This window comes from Phodopus roborovskii, unplaced genomic scaffold (assembly GCF_943737965.1).
Source record: "Phodopus roborovskii unplaced genomic scaffold, PHOROB, whole genome shotgun sequence".
Lineage (NCBI taxonomy): Eukaryota > Metazoa > Chordata > Mammalia > Rodentia > Cricetidae > Phodopus > Phodopus roborovskii.
The window spans coordinates 17,317,934-17,334,510 of record NW_026126567.1 but is presented as its reverse complement, the minus strand read 5'-3'; the positions used below and the strand labels follow the sequence as shown (position 1 = coordinate 17,334,510).

Here is a 16,577-nt window from a genome sequence, read left to right as displayed (position 1 = left end):
TACTAAAAGTTTACAAAATAAATTTTTATAAGAATGTAACACTGGTCTATTTATTTCCAAAAATAACATTTAAGTGAAAATGGATAATACAGATTTAGAATCAAAGATCACATAAACACATAAAACCAAAAAAAGTATAGAAGCCCAATGAGTTATTCTAACAAAGTATCTACTTCAAATAGGAAATGATTTTTATTAGCTCATAAATAACCCTAATTTCACAGAAATTAAAGTTTTATCTAAGATAAATACACAAACCTGTCTTATAGTAACTGTATCTATGTTAAGATACACTAAACTGTTTTATAGTAACAGTGTATCTATTTAAGATATACTAAGCTATCTTATAGTAATGTTTCTATTTAAGATATACCAACCTGTCTTATAGTAACAATGTATCTATTTAAGATACACTGATCTGTGTTGTAGTAACAATGCATCTATTTAAGATACACTATCCTGTCTTTTAGTAATGGTGTATCTACTTGAGATACACTAAACTGTCTTACAGCTTGTAGGAATAGCATTTCAATCACACTTGTCAATTCTCTTAAGAAGGGGAAACAATATGGCAATGACAGAGCAAGTACACCCAGGTATAGTGCCAGCACAAAAGTCTACAAAGCAAGACCTTATCTCAGAGAACCAAATAAATAAAGATCAAGTGTGCTGATCAAGTGTAGTAGGACTACAACTGACTAATCAAAATTTATATAAAAACATCTCTTAGATGCTTTATCAAAACTTAAAAACAGTTCTTTATAAATAAGTATGTTACTTTAATGGACATGTAGAAAGTAAGTATATAAGATTTATGTGGCAGCTGACATACCCAAAAGCAAGTAACATTACTGTGGAAAGTGTTTAACATTAACAGCTAGGCTCAACAGTCTCTTACCTGGATTCCATCTTTAAGTTTCAAGATGCATTCCATTGTATTGATGGTAATTACCACAGGTTCGGAGCCCAGTTTTGTCCATGGCACATGAATCCTCAGTTCATGAATATGGCCACTTAAAAAAGTGAATGGTAATTTCAGTTCCTTAAAACACAAAACATTAAATAAAAGTTAGTAAATACTTAAATGTTTTTATTCTCATACCTAAGTTCCTTTCAAAAGAAATTTTTCAAAGAAAAAAAAACTGGGGGGCAATACTGCTTATCAAAAATTAGAATCAACAGCCCAGCAGTGGTAGCACATGCCTTTAATCATAGCACTAGGGAAGCAGAAGCACATGGATCTCTGTAAGTTCAAGGCCAGCCTGGTATATTGAGACAGCAAAAGCTCCACATAATGAAACCCTATCTCAAAAATACACAAAAAGTTAAACTATAGGAAATAATAATAAACCACAAAAATGTGCTATACAAGTTACATTTTAAAAGTTATTTAAATTTTTCCTAAACTGCCAAATAGGAACAGCCTACCATCTGCATACATGCTACAGGTTTACAAATGCTGGAGTAGAAGCAATCACAGAAGTAGATAGCAGCAAGACTTTGGCCACCCACCATGGTATTTTTTTTTTTTTTTCCTGTATCTCTCACAATATGCCTCTAAACATGTTCCTAAAGCAAGCTGAAGAAGAGGCTTATTTGGAGACAGAAGGCTGGGCTGACCAAACACAAGACTGGACAACCAACTGTGCTGCACCCAGCTAAATATTTAACCTAGCTATGATGTGGCCATCAACTTGAAATGCTTCCAATTGGTTTTCATTATTAATAGGCAAAAGTTTTAAAAAGAAACATAAATTTGACCAAAATCACTTCATACTAATCTCACACAAAGAGATCCTACTTTTATAAATTAATAAAGGAGCCACACATGGGGTGCACACTTTTAACCCAAGCACTTGGGCAGAAACAATCAGATCTCTGTGAGTTTGAAGCCAGCCAGATCTTTTACATAGTGAGTTTTCAGGACAGCTAAATCTACATAGTGAGACCCTGTCCCAGAAAAAGAGAAAAAGAAAGAGAAAGGAGAATAATAAACAACTTGAACAAAGACTTCTCCACAGAAGATGTACAAATGCCAGCAAGCTTATGAAAAGATGTTCAACACTCACAATCATTAAAAATGCAAATCTAAACCAGTGAGCTCTGATCTCTTACTAATATGTACACCTTTTAAAATGTGACTTAAGACACACAAATCAATAAGGAGTAAGTAATAGATTCATCGCTAGCAGAATATGAAAAGAAGTTCTTCCAGATTGTCATACCAGATTGTAAAAGAGAATCCACACACAGAAACAAAGGTGGGTGGATGGTTATAAATGGACAGCAGAGGTACTCTTCCCTCCTTCCTTCTTCCAATAAGAAAGCAATCACAGAGGCAGATGCTGTGCAATGTTTCTGCTAAATTGAAACATACATATCTAGGGATATAGAGAGGCTCTCCCAACTTTCAAGACTCCTCCCCAATAACTCCTTTGTGACTGAGCTGCCTGCCAGTTGTGCAGCGGGCTCCAGGGATGCAGCTTTTGGGAACAAATCACCTATGCTGGCTGAAAATTTCGACAATGCAGCTGTCCTTCCCTCAGCCATTATTATCTAAATCAGTGGCCCCCAACCCTCCTAGAGTTGGGAGTTATGGGAGCACTCTAATGAACTGGCTAGCTCCCCACACCAGACTTCATAGAAACTTTCTTGGGTCTGTTGTCACTGTGTAAAGTAAATGAAAGTCTGCTCACATCTCCCCCAGAAAAAGACACACAACAAAATGAAGTGGAAGTTCTCATTAACCTCAGAGTATGGTAAATCACCTGTATGTTATAATCCTGTGAACAACCACTAAGGCAGAGCTCAAAAATAACTCAGAGTCAAAAGGAGATTAGTAAATCTTTATTAAATACAAAAGTTAATGGCAGTGGCACACAGAAAGGACTTTGAAAATGAAAGATGAAAATCCAACCACATAAATATAAACACAGAACATAAATGAGTTAGATACTACAACAGAAAGGCAGACTGTCAGACAATTAAAAAATATAAGAGATGCCAATATTTACTCTCTACAAAAGAAACATTCAGATATAAAAATATAAATGTAATGAAAATAAAAAGAAAAATATGTATTGTCCTAATTTGCTTTCTATTGCTATGATAAAACGCTGACCAAAAGCAACTTGGACAGGAAGGGTTTATTTGGCCTGCAGGTTACAGTACATCAAAGATGCCAAGGTAGGAAGTCAAAGCAGGCTCCTGGAGGCAGGGACTAAAGCAGAGACCACGAGGAAATGCTGCTTACTGACTTCCTTCCCCAAGTTTGCTCAAGTACCCTTTTTTTGTTTTGGTTTTGTTTTTCAAAACAAGGTTTCTCTGTGTAATAACCCCAGGTGTGCTGGAACTATCTCTGTGTATCAGACTGGCCTTGAACTTAGAGATAAACCTGGCTCTGCTTCTCAGGTGCTAGGATTAAAGGCATGCACCACCACCTTTCTTATGCAACCAGACCCACCTGCCTAGGATTGGCACCACCATCCACAGTAGGCTGGGCCTTCCTACATCTATTAGCAATTAAGAAAATGCCCCCACGGACCTGCCCCCAGGCCACTCTGATGAAGGTAATTCCTGACTGAGCTTCCCTACTCCCAGGTTTGTGGGAACATGATTAGCCATCACACACATGCAAACAGTAACTGCAGAATATCAAATTATACTATTATCAGATAAGACAGACATCATACGGGATGGAGAAAAAAGTGTTAAAGACCAAAGGAGTTGGAGACCATCCTAGACTTCATGAAACCCTACCTGAAACATAAAAGTCTAACAGGAGAGGACCTGAGCAACGACTCAGTGAGTAACAATTTGTATTCAGAAAAGTCTGATTACCTCAGTTCAAATCCCAAAAATCCACAAAGTAGAGAATCAACTGCAAGTTGTCCTCTCACATAAAATCTATTCTCATTATGTCTGCCCCTCGTTTTGTTAGCAGTTTCCAGCCATGCACTAATAAAAATAAAAACTGTAAGCATTGATGGTATCTAACACACCCTATACTAATTTTTTAAAAATCCTTCCGGTAGCAGTGGCACGTGCTGTTAATCCCAGCACTTGGGAGGCAGGCAGACCTCAAAGAGTTCAAGGTCAGCCTGCTCCACAAAGGGAGTTCCAGGACAGCAAGGAGAAAATGGCTGGCTTAAAAGATATAAAACTAGCATTACTTATGACTCAGTACATAGGCAGTCAATTTGAAGGACCCTACCAAAATCTGTTAGATAATTTAGAAAAACAAAGGTCTCTCAAGATAGGAATAGCCCTAAACACAAAGGAAAACACTGATATAATGGACAAAAAAAAAAAAAATATGAACTTCTCTTCACCGATATGCCTTTAAGAAAGTAAAAAATGACAAGCAACAAGCTGGGAGGTAATATATAACATATATCTGAAAAAGAACTCATTTCCCAGATACAAAACAGGGGCTAGAGGTACAACTTTGTCACAAAAGATGGACTTCATACCTGTAAGCTCATGAATTCAATACCCAAAACATATACAAGATAAATTCCTACACAGCAATTAGAATAGCATATAGGCTCATTCTTTCCCCTACTCTGTCTCAAAAAGAATAAATAAATAAAATCAGATTTACCAAAAATATCAAAATGACCAGCCAATAAGCATTAGAGATATTCAAAGAAAATACAATTTCATATCACTACACATCTACTGGGAAGCCAAAAATTCAAAGCAACAAACATATCAAGTAAGAATTAGAATGTGAAATAATTAAAACCATCACAGTGCAACTATTAATATACTGTTAAACTATTGGCAATACATATTAAAAACCAAGCATATGCCTACTTCCGAGGTGTAAACTTAAGGAAAACTACTGCTTATATTTATAAATGTACATAGAAAAATATTAATAGGTCCTTTCTTTATAACAACCAAAAGTGCTACTGATGGAACAGATAAATTGTGGCTTAGGGGAGGTGAGGGGTAGAGGGGAGGTTTTTTTTTTTTTTTTTTTTTTTTTTTTTTTTGAGACAGGATTTCTCTGTGTAGTCCTGGAACTCAATCTGTAGACCAGGCTGGTCTCGAACTCACAGAGATCCACCTGCCTCTGACTCCTGAGTGCGGGGATTAAAGGCGTGTGCCATCACAACCCAGCTTAATTGTGGCCATCTTATACAATGATTGAATACAAAGAACAAACTACTGCAGACTTAACAATATGGGATAATCAAAGAAGCTAGACAGAAATGGGAAATCACTCCAATTTAGCTGAGCCTCAAGAATAAGTAAAATAAATAAATAAATAAAATAGTTTAAAAAAAAAAAAAAAAAAAAACTTGACCAAATAAAATCTAACTGCCAGGGCATGTAGCTTAGCCACAAAAATACTTGGCCAGCATGAATGAGTTCATAAATTCAATCCTTTGCACATGTAAAATAAATCCAGTAACGAGATTAGCAGTGTTGGGGTGAGGTGTGTAAGTCACACAGGAGAACCTTGTCAGGTGCTAACAACATTCCGTGTCTTCAAACTGAAGGTAAATTCACAGACACAGGACTACTAAACTGAACTATTATACTTAGGAGTTGTTTTTCAACACTGTAAAAAATATCAAGACATCTACAAAGGCCCGAGGAAAAAGGAGCTGAGTTCTTAGTGCTTTGTCTCGATTATCCAATACCAGGAAGAGTACACTATGAGTATAGTCCCCATCAGATCAAGTCCTCCCTTATCTCCTACAAAGCAGCTGGTGTCTGGTTTTTGAGCTTCCACAGATACTCTGTACCCTCAAGCATAACAGAAGCACTTGGCATATGTTATTGATAAGTGTGGTAAGTGAATTAATAAATATGCGAACTTTGAAGTCACAGTTCATTTGCTTCAGATCGTTCAATGCTAAAAAAAGTGATTAATAAAGATGTTTCCAATTTTAGCATCATTCTCAATCTGTGTCTATTCAATCTTTGAGGACGCCATGGTAGTGTCATTTGTCCTGCTAACAGGAACACAGCTTTCTTCTACATGCGTGTTGACCTTGCTGTCTTTCACACTCTTCCACTGACCCAAAAGTAGAACAAGATTGTAATGCTTTCCAGCTTCATATAAAATTGGGGCTGTGCATATCTGGAGATGCTTGGGAATTGAGTAAACAAGATGAAAAATTCTGCTAACAACAAAAAACAACTGTTTTCCTATCACCTGAAAAACGTTTGGAAATCCTAATAGAATAACCGCTCACTTGTGCAGAAAGCATCTCCTCTCTCTCTCTCTCCCTCCCTCCCTCCCTCTCTCTCTCTCTCATCTTCCCCCCTCTCTCCTAATATGTGAAGTCTCTAGCTACACAGCAGTCAAAACACAGCAGTAGAAAACTTATGTCATTCCAAACATAGTGAACAAGCTCCGTCTAACAATGACAGCTGTGCAACGTACCTGTTCCAGAACATCTAACTTTAACTCGAGTTTGCTGAGAACCACGTCCCCGCCCCACAGTGAAAGCTGGAGATCCGAAGGCTTTAAGTTCTTAATGTAGCGATTCACATAGCTCATTAAGATCGGGGTGACATACGACTCCAGCATCTTCAAAGTTTGGAGTCAAGGGCAGACCCTGAAAGGGATGAAGACAGAAACGCTCTCAGTGTCCTGATCCGCAGGCAGCGAAGGGAAAAGCAATTCCCAGCAAGGCTGCTAAGGACGACGAGCGACCGCAGGCTTCTCCCGGAGCGCCCTCAGCGTCGGCCGCGATCTCCCCGCTAACCGCTCGCCTCACCTGGCCTGGAGAGGGCGGGGGCGGCGACAGGATGAGAGGCTGCCCGCTTCACTCCAGCCCTTCCGCAGCCCGGCCAGCCGGTGAGGCCGTCGACTCCCGGGGCGCAGCCGGACCTCGGGCCATAGACGCCGAGCTGGCGTACGGCCCGCTCCAGCCGCCGCCGCCTCCCCGAAGCCACAGAGCGGCGGCTCGCACTCCACCTCCGGGCACCTGGCCGCCGCCGCCGCCGCCGCGCTCGGCGCCACTTCCGGGTGTGCCGCCCTCGCGGTCCGACAGGCTTCCTCGGCCGGAACGGTGACTCGGAGTGTCTTCCCGCGGACGACTGCTGCTTGCTAGGCCCGCGCACCCCGCTGCTGCCGCGGCCGCGGCCTGGGTTCGGAGCGACCTCCGCGGAGCGCTCCGGGCGGGGAGCGGAGCGGTAAAGCGGAGGCACCCGGGGATCCGGAAGTGGCGCTGCTCGCAGAGGCGGTGGCGGGGGAGCGCCCCGGGGCAGGCCGGGAGGGTGTGCGAGCGCAACGCCGGCGCTGGACGGGATCGCAAGGACGTGGAGGCAGAAGCAGCTGCCTTCCTCCTTCCTTCCCGCACTGCAAACACGGAGGCGGCGGTTTCCCCGTGGCTACTGGGGGAACTGGGACGAGGAACTGGGGTTGGGGGGGGGGGGTGGAGGTAGGAGGAGCTAAGTGGGGGCGGAAGATTTAAATGCACAGCTGAAGCTTATTGGGAAGGTGGCCGTGGCCACGACACTGAGATCAGCTGTGTACAGCTTGGAAGAAAGCGCTTAGACCTGGCGCGTTCCGAAAGCTCGCACTTTTCCTTTCCCAAAGCACTGGTGAGATAGTCACTAGTTAGCTTAGATCCTACTTAGCGAGTGCAGATGCATGGATAGAGGACAGATGGTCTGAGAAGGTAATTGGGCAGCTCCTAGACTACAGTCTGATATGGGGCACACCAAAAGAGCTGGGAGAATAGTATCAAAATAAACAAGAGAACTGGATCAAAAGTGAAAATAACTGATCGGGAATAAATTCCGTTTTAAAGGGTGTTGTAATTTAAAAAAAAAAAAAATCCCTCGAGAGAAAGACATGCGACAGAGCTTAGGAGGAGGGGTTTTTGTTTGTTTGTTTGTTTGTTTGTTTGGGTTTTGGCGGGGGCGGGGACTGAGAGCGAATGGGAAAAGGAGGAGTGGTGAGACCGGCCCCTGGGAGCAGCAGAAGAGAGGCAGAGTAGAAGGTAGAAACCGAAAACCAGGTTGAGAATCAGGGAGAGAGGGTGGAAGATGGTCAGAGCCCTTTGAAAAGGGAACATTAATGAATGCACAGGTGGTGCTCTTAGTGGTTGCAGCTGAGGGCGTATTCTGTCAGATCCCGGGGACAGGCCAGTACAGATGCCTGAATACTGCCAAGGATCAGTGTAGGTTATGTTATGATGAAACAGATGTACAAAACGTTTCGTTGTGATCTCTTGTAGGCTAACAGCAGACACTCAAAACGCCTGAGTGAATGAAAACAGCACAGGCTATGTTTCCTCCTTTTTGTTTGATTGTTTTTTTCTTTTTTGTACCAGCATCTTATTTTGGGTAACTTCTGAAGAAAACATTGTGTCTTGAAAACAGTATTCCTTTATAGGTTATTCAGTACCCACTCATGCCTAAAACTTTTGAAATTAAAAAAAAATTACTATTTCCTGAAAGAGAATTGATGATTGCTATAAAAAATGAGATTTATGGGGATGCCAACATTTATTTTACTAGTAAAAATAATGTATTAGGTTTCACACACAGAATAGCAGCAAGCAATTGCTAATTCACAGCAGCTGCTTCCTCAAAAGGCTTAATAAATAATCATGTAATGTGAATGTTATGAAAACTTAATTGGCAAAATAAACATTTTTAAGTTACCTGCATCACATGAACAGCAACTAGGTTGAAGCCATGACTGAGAAGTTTTAATATTAAAAAACATTGCACATTCCGGCAGTAGTGGCACATGCCAGTAATCCCAGCAATCGAGGGGCAGAGGCAGAGGATCTCTGAGTTGGAGGCCAGCTGGGAATACAGATCGAGTTCCAGGACAGGCTCCAAAGCTGCACAGAGAAACCCTGAATGGGGGAAACAAACAAACAAACAAAAACCCTGACTAAACATAGATGTGTGAGACTATGCAGCAACAAAAGTGACTGATTTGTTTTAGCAAAAAAAAAAAAAAAAATGTGTAGATGGGGAAAGGCCTAGGCCCTACCTCAAATGATGTGACAGGCTTTGATGATTCCCCCATGGGAGGCCTCATCCTCCCTGAGGAATGGATGGGGTGGGATGGGATGATGGTGGGGGGAATGGGAGGATGAGAAGGACAGGTAACTGAGATTAGAATATAAAATAAGATTCTTTCAATTTAAATAAAAACTTAAAAAATAATGTGTAAAATGCTAAACATGGCATATTTCTTGTATAGCCAGAAAAATGTGCCAAATCCCTAGCCTAAGAACATTATCCTGGCATGGCTGGTTTGTAATATCAAAAATTAGTAATTTCTATCCTGTCTGTGTTCAATTGAGCATTGTTCTATGGGAAGTTAAAGTAAATTTAAGCCTTTTCACTAATATTGTATGTCAAATGAGTAGGCTTTCCCAAATATTCTCTACTCTTTTCTAATGAAGTTCACGTGTGCACAAGATACTTTTGAAGCCTCTTTTGAAAAACTGAGTAGTTCTGCAGAAGCGGCCTCCGTCTTCTGAAGAGGGGGCTGAGAAGAAACTCGGCTTTCCCACCAGTAGACATGCTATTAGCCATAGGGTTTGAAGACCAGTGTAGATGGAGTTTCTGTTTCACCTGGTCAAACAGCCAATGAGCCCCAAATAAACACACAGATTTATATTAATTATAAACTGTTTGGCCGATGGCTCAGGCTTCTTACTGGCTAGCTCTCTCTTAATTATTAACCCATAACTATTAATCTATGCATTTCTACATGACTGTATCTATCAGAGAAGGCTGCAGCATGTTATTCCTTCAGCAACTGTATGGCATCTCTTGGCAGCCTCTCTCTGCCTCCCTGTCCCCCAAATTCTCCTCATCTGGTCACCCCGTCTATACTTCCTGCCTGGCTACTGACCAATCAGTGTTTTGTTTATCAACCAATAAGAGAAACATATATATATATATGTATATATATATACATATATATATATATATATATATATATATATAGAGAGAGAGAGAGAGAGAGAGAGAGAGAGAGAGAGAAAAGGACATCACCCATCAGACGGTTAGCAAATTGAATAAGTTCCCTGCTGAAAGCTTGCTAGTTGTTTGTGTGTTTTGTGGGTGTGTGTTTTGTGGATGTGTGTGGATGAACAGGCATTATGTCGATTACATCTGAAGAAGAAATAAACTAAGATAGGAAAGAAATACAAAATACTATGATCATAACTTAGATATTTTATCTTAAAATGGAGAAATATTAATATTTGATAGGTGTTGAGAAGATACATGTGACTTTTTTGTTATATGTACAAAGAACTTGATACTAAAACCAGTGTTTTTCAACTTCTATTTCAGAAATTTTGTGCAAGGCCAGAGAGATAGCTCTGCCAGTAAAAACACTTGGTGACCAGCCTGACCATCTGAGTTCCATCCTGGACTGCTCTATTCTCTGGCCTCTGGCATGCACATATATATGTAAATGTAATAAAAATATTTCTAGTTATGTTTTCACTTTCTCCATAAGATTTCTAAGCATTTGCTTATCCAAAACATTGACGGTTACAATTTAATCAACACTTGTCAGGAAACAGGAGCTACCTTAAGAATCTCTTTGTTGGGACTGAAGAGACTGCTCAGTGATTATGAGAACTGGCAGTTCTAGAGGACCAGAGTTCAATTCCTAGCACCCACTGGCAGCTGATAACTGTCTGTAACTCAAAGATCTGACACCCTCACACAGGTGAACATGCAGACACACCAATGCACATAAACTAAAAATAAATAAATTTTTAAAAAGAGAATCTCTTGGTGCTCGTGTTTTGCTGATCTAGTTAATAGTGATATTAATAATGCATAATGTGATGAATGATGCCCCCAGAAAGATAAGGCTGCATCCTAATCTCCAGAGATGTGAATCCACATAATTTTTTTTAATGTGATTCAGGAATAGGCAGAGAGGAAATTGTAATGAGAGGTTCTTTGTCCCAGCTGGTCCCATAGCCCTTGAGCCCCAAATAAACACACAGACACTATACTGGGTTACAAAACTGGGGCTTCTTATTGACTAGCTCTGTCTTAATTATTAACCCATTTCTATGCATCTATGCATTTCCATATGGCCTTGGCATCCTCTCTTCCTGGGCTCTACATGATGACTCAAACTACCTACGTTTCCCAGAATTCTCATCTCCTAATCCCGCCTATCCTCCTGCCTTGCCAATCGGTCAATCAGTGTTTTATTCATTAACCAATAAGAGAAACATATGTACAGAAAGACAACCCCTATCAGGGAATAACCCCTGGTAGGTTAGCCATTCATTCTCCAGTGTCTGGCCACACACACACAAACACACACACGTATATGGGAAGGACTAAATGAATTCAGTGGGGTCCCTGTAGGTTCATGCATTAGACGTGGTCCCTGTTTAGTAAAACTGTTTGGGAAGGATTAGGAGGTTTGGCCTTGGAGAAAGCATGTCACCAGAGGCAGGCTTTGAGGTTATGTTGGGAATCCCCTTTAACTTGCAAGCTCTCAGAAGCTCTCAGCTCTTCCTCGACTATTCCTGTCTTGGCCATAGAAAAGTAACTAAGAAAGACATGAAGTTAGGAGCCGTACAAGAGTGGATCCCAGAGGAATTAGGGGGAGCACTGGAGGGTGAACATGTTCAAAATACATTGCATGCATGTATGAAATACTCCAGAAAGTAATAAAATAGTATCTTCTTCAAATGACTGTTGGAAGTTTTATCCTGGACTTTCCAAGTCACCCCTAAATGTAATGGCAAGTATCTTTGCAACAGTAAGGCAAAGGACAGCAACAAATGTAGGGTGGGAGCTGACGATACAGTGCTGAAGGTTAAGAACTGAATGACACAGATGAAAGTCAAGGAATGCCAAGAAACACCAAAGCTGGAAAGGCAAAATCAGATTGTCCCCTAGAGTCCCCAAAATAATCATGCTGATAATTGTGGACCATTGGAGAAAAGATCCTGATCCAGAACCTCCTCACCCTGGCCAGGGAAGGAGCCCCTAAATTCAAGAACTACGTTAGAACAATGAGAAGGTAATTATTTATTTTTAGCCTACATTTGGGCATAATTTTGTACACAATATATTTCAAGAGGTGGGGCTAAGGATAGTACTTCCTCAGGTGAGATAAAGCCTTGAGAATCTAAGAGTTCAAAGTTCTTAGCTTCCATAGTGTCCTCCCACACATCCTCATCCCCAGTTCTAGGATCCCACTCCTTACCAATTAAGGGCCTTACATGAACCGCTAACATGTTCTGAGGTTGGGACTTGAATGTCACTGTAATTCAGCCAACCTTATAATGAGGACTCCCTATTGATGTTCTGCAACTTGGGCTCTGTTCCTGCTGGAAAGATTCTCTTCCAGTCAGAAATCTTTAGACTGTTTATGCTCATCTGGAGCTGGTCAATTTTATCACTAAGTTCATCCCCATCCTTTGTCAATGTATCCAGAGATGCTAAACTTCATTGTTTACACAATTACAAGATACTATCAGGACTAGGACTCATCATATATACTCATCATACATACATACATAAGACATCAGGTCTCATATGGGTCTGCCAGATCCTCTAGCTCAAGGCAATAATGAAATTGCTTGGTTATTAATACGAAGTGTGCTAGAGGCCTTGGAGTTTCATAAAAAAACATCATGTGAACAGCAAAGATTTAAAACAGGATTTTTCTATCTCTTGGCAACAAGCTAAGGAAATAGCAGGGAAATGTCCTGCTTTTTCATTCTATAACCAAACTCCTCTACCACCAGGCAGTAACCCTAAAGGTATAGATAGAAATGAAATATGGTAAATGGATGTGTTTTATTTTGCACAATTTGGAAAATTAAAATATGTGCATCACACTATAGACACATTTTCAGGGTTTCAATGGGCCACTGCTCTGAGCTCTAAAATGGCTGATTTTGTTATCACACACTTATTAGAGGTAATGGTCATGAGGAGCATACCTGCACAAATAAAATCTGACAATGCTCCAACAAACTGAAACAGTTTTTTTTTTTTTTTGGTGGGGGTATTATAACATAAAGCACATAACCGGTATATCACACAACCCTACAGGACAAGCAGTAGTTGAGACATCTAATTGTACTTTAAAAGAAATGCTATTAAAACAGGCAGAGGGAACCAAGACATCCAAACACAGATTATATAATTCTTTATTAACATTAAACTTTCTTAATGCTGATGAGAAAGGAAAAACAGCTGCAGAAAGACACTGGACAATAGAAAAAACTTCTGAACTAAATCAACCAGTGTACTTCAAGGTTGTATTGACCTCAGTATGGAAACCAGGATATGTGCTACGTTGGGGTAGGGATTTCACCTTTGTATCTACAGAAGAAGAAAATCTGTGGATACTATCTAAGTTAATCAAGATCCAAGTTGAACAAGAGAAACATCTTAATGAAGAGAAATGGCAAGTCATCTGCCAAAGTAGTTCCCATGAGTTGTGTGGAAACCTCTCAAAGGTAGGGGAAGTGTTCTGTTCTTGTCTTTACAGGAAAAGAGAAAACAGTCATCTTCAAACAGCCAAAAGACACTGAACATGTAGGTACCTACAGAAGAGAAGATAGCTCTCCAGAAAGAACCATCTAATGAAGAGGAATCTGATATATGGTAAAAAATATTTAATTCTAGTGCACTATTTCTATACAGGAATCTATTTCTCTTTACTTCCTGGTACTCCATTAGTCCCAGTGCATGTAAATCAATGCTGGCTTTGGAGTTGGATTTGGCTTTCCTTCTCTAAATTCAAGCATGTTGTTAAGATTAAATTCATAGTTTCTGCCTTATATCAAGAAGCCAATTGGTGTAAGGCAGCAAAATCTGGGGACTGTCATTTGCTTATACTCAGTTTTCTCTCTGAAATCCTAATTTTCCTCACACAAATTTTCATGCTTATTGTTGCTTTTCCCAATATGCATACCTTAAAGGTTGAAATTTTTATGTTGATAAGTTTTACGTTGTTTAAGTTTTCCACAAGGAATAACAATTCCTAACAGCAATCTTTGAACTCTCCGGAAAGAAGATGGGGTCCCACTTCATCGTTTCCTCTTGATTCAACCTGATGCATCTGGACTACAAACATCACCCCAAAACCTGTTTGGGACTTTTAAGCTCAAGACAACTCCTGACTAGCTAGAGGAAATGGCGCACTTTCTTATTACACCCTGGCCAGAGTTTCAGATAGAACTTCAGTCAAGCATTTCCTGACATGCAGAGACTAGCTAAAACTGTTACAGCTAGTCCCCTCAAGAATTTTGTCACTAAAAATTTTCTTCCTACAGGATCCCATGGAGAAATGTCATCCCATTTCAGCAGGAAGTAATATTAAGACAACGACGCCCCCCTTCCCTACTCTTGGCTTTTACGGATAACATTCATCTGCATAGGGTTGGTTTTAGTTACTTAGGGTTGGGTATGGAAGGTGATGTTCAGACTTGGGTATGTCTTTTAGACAGGTATAGGGTATGGTTGGGAAAGGTATGATTTAGATAGGATATAGGTAGATTAACTTATCTTCTTGTGAATTATCTTGGTAATTATTAGTTATATACAACTTACATTGTTATAAATTCTTATATGCTGTAACCTATGCAAAAACTCTTTCCATTTATGATGTTTTGTGCACAATATACTTATCATATTCAATGTATGTATACCTTTACTTATGTTCAAGACATTTTGTTAATCAATACAATTTAGGATATTTTTATCATGCTGCACTATACAGTTCTACCTCTGGTCAAGACATTTCTACTCTACCTCTGTTTTAAAGATATATTTATTTATATAGTTATATAGTTATATTGCTAAAGTAATTGTCCCTGCTTTACTCAGGGAAGTTTCAACCATTTTTATAACTAGGCTCCTGAGTATTACAGATTATCTTTACCCATGTTTCTTATACCTGAGATTAGTCAGACATAGATGCTTAATCTTCAAACACTTCATAGACCTGCAGAACATTTAAATGCTTTAATATTAGTACTCCATTGACATGAGACACTATAGCTCCTGACAGCACTGTCCATTTCCCGAAAATATATTGGGCACTGATATCGCTCCTTCTAGAGTTCATCCTCTCCTTGGCTAATGGCCTCTTGGGCAAAGAACTGCCCCCACCATGACCACTGACTTGGACGTGCTGTCCTCCTGTGCTTGCAGGAAACAAACATAGAAGACTGCTGAACCTTGTTGCCAAGTCAGGGTAAGACCTCCTTGCTTCTGTCAGACACTCTAGGCCTTAGCCAAAACTGGTTGCACCAACATTGCTGTGAGACTTTGGGTGACTGTCCAGGTAGCCTGCTGTTTCTGTCCTCACTGCACCATTTAGAAGCTGCCCATCTTCACTTCCTGCCTACCCTAGATTTGTCATCTTCCTTCTCAGGTCTTTGATGAGGTTGAAGATTAGACTATCACAATTATCATTTTCTCTTCCTAGATAGAAATATTAGGTACTAGATTTAAGCTTTCCAGTTTAGGACAACTCTATTATAAATCTCTGTTATGATTTCACCCTAGGGCTAGATATGTAGGTCTTAAGTATGTATGTTCTTGATTTTCCTTTTCTTGGAGCATACTTGTTATTCCCTTTCTTTGTATATACTTTTGTATCGAGCCTAAATATTTTCTTTAGACTAAAAAGGCAACTGTATTGAGATATCCATCCACCCACCCATGTTGCACTGACCACACCCATTGGGGGTGGGGACAGGAGTGGACATGACATGGTCGGAATCCCAGAGCGCTCTCTTGCTTCCTGGATGGAGAGGGAGAGCATCCGGAGGCATCCTTGAGACTGGAAGCTGCTGGCATTCATCTGTCTCTGTTGTAAGTTATTTTTCCATGAATAAACATCTATTCAGCCTATCTGTTTCCCCAATCCTTATTTTTCCATGATAAGTAAATACTAGCAAAGGTGAAGAGAAAAAGAAACCCTTACATACTCATAGAGATGTAATTGATGCAGCCACCATAGAAACCAATATGGAGGCTCCCCCCCCAAAAAAAATTAGAACTATCATGAAACACAGCTATAGCACGTCTAGGTATAAAGCTGAAGGGACCCAGGCCAACACACCCAGGAAGTCCACATCCCTCCATGTTTATTGCTGCACCACTCAAAAAGACTAAGGAATGGAACCAGGCCAGCTGTCTGTCAACATCGGATGCATAAAGAAAATGCATTTACACACAATTGAATTTTGGCAGCTGTAAACAAAAATGGTATAATATTTTCAGGAAAACAGATGTAGCTGGAGATCATTATGCTAGGTGAATTAAGCCAAACTCCAGAAAGACAAGCACCTGTTTTCTCTCATATGCATAATCTAGATAAAGAAAGAGGACATCAAAAGTAAAAAGGGGACCAAGAGGGGAAAAGAAGACACCTCAAGGGAGAAGAGAGACTCGAAAAAGAGGGTAATGGGACACATGGGACATGAGATACAAAGAGTCTTTGGGAGGGTAAGAATTGAACCACAGGAGTGGGAGGAAGCAAACGGGATGGAAGAGGGCAGTGTATCCGTGAAAATACCATAACCAACATACCATATTGTATGCTAATTTACATTTTCAAAAAAGAAGGG

The 16,577-nt window shown here is 40.2% G+C and overlaps 1 protein-coding gene across 1 annotated transcript in view; it reads right to left on the bottom strand.

Annotated features, from left to right (window-relative positions):
- Vps13b (vacuolar protein sorting 13 homolog B) overlaps window positions 1–6,800 on the bottom strand; it is a 408,041-nt gene extending 401,241 nt beyond the window's left edge. The window contains exons 1-3 of the mRNA XM_051202586.1: window positions 6,741–6,800; window positions 6,404–6,578; window positions 899–1,042 (exon numbers count right to left, since the gene is read on the bottom strand). Coding sequence (XP_051058543.1) covers window positions 899–1,042; window positions 6,404–6,550 — 291 coding nt within the window. The 5' untranslated portion in view covers window positions 6,551–6,578; window positions 6,741–6,800. The remainder of the gene's footprint in view (window positions 1–898; window positions 1,043–6,403; window positions 6,579–6,740) is intronic.
- Window positions 6,801–16,577: the final 9,777 nt, after the last annotated feature.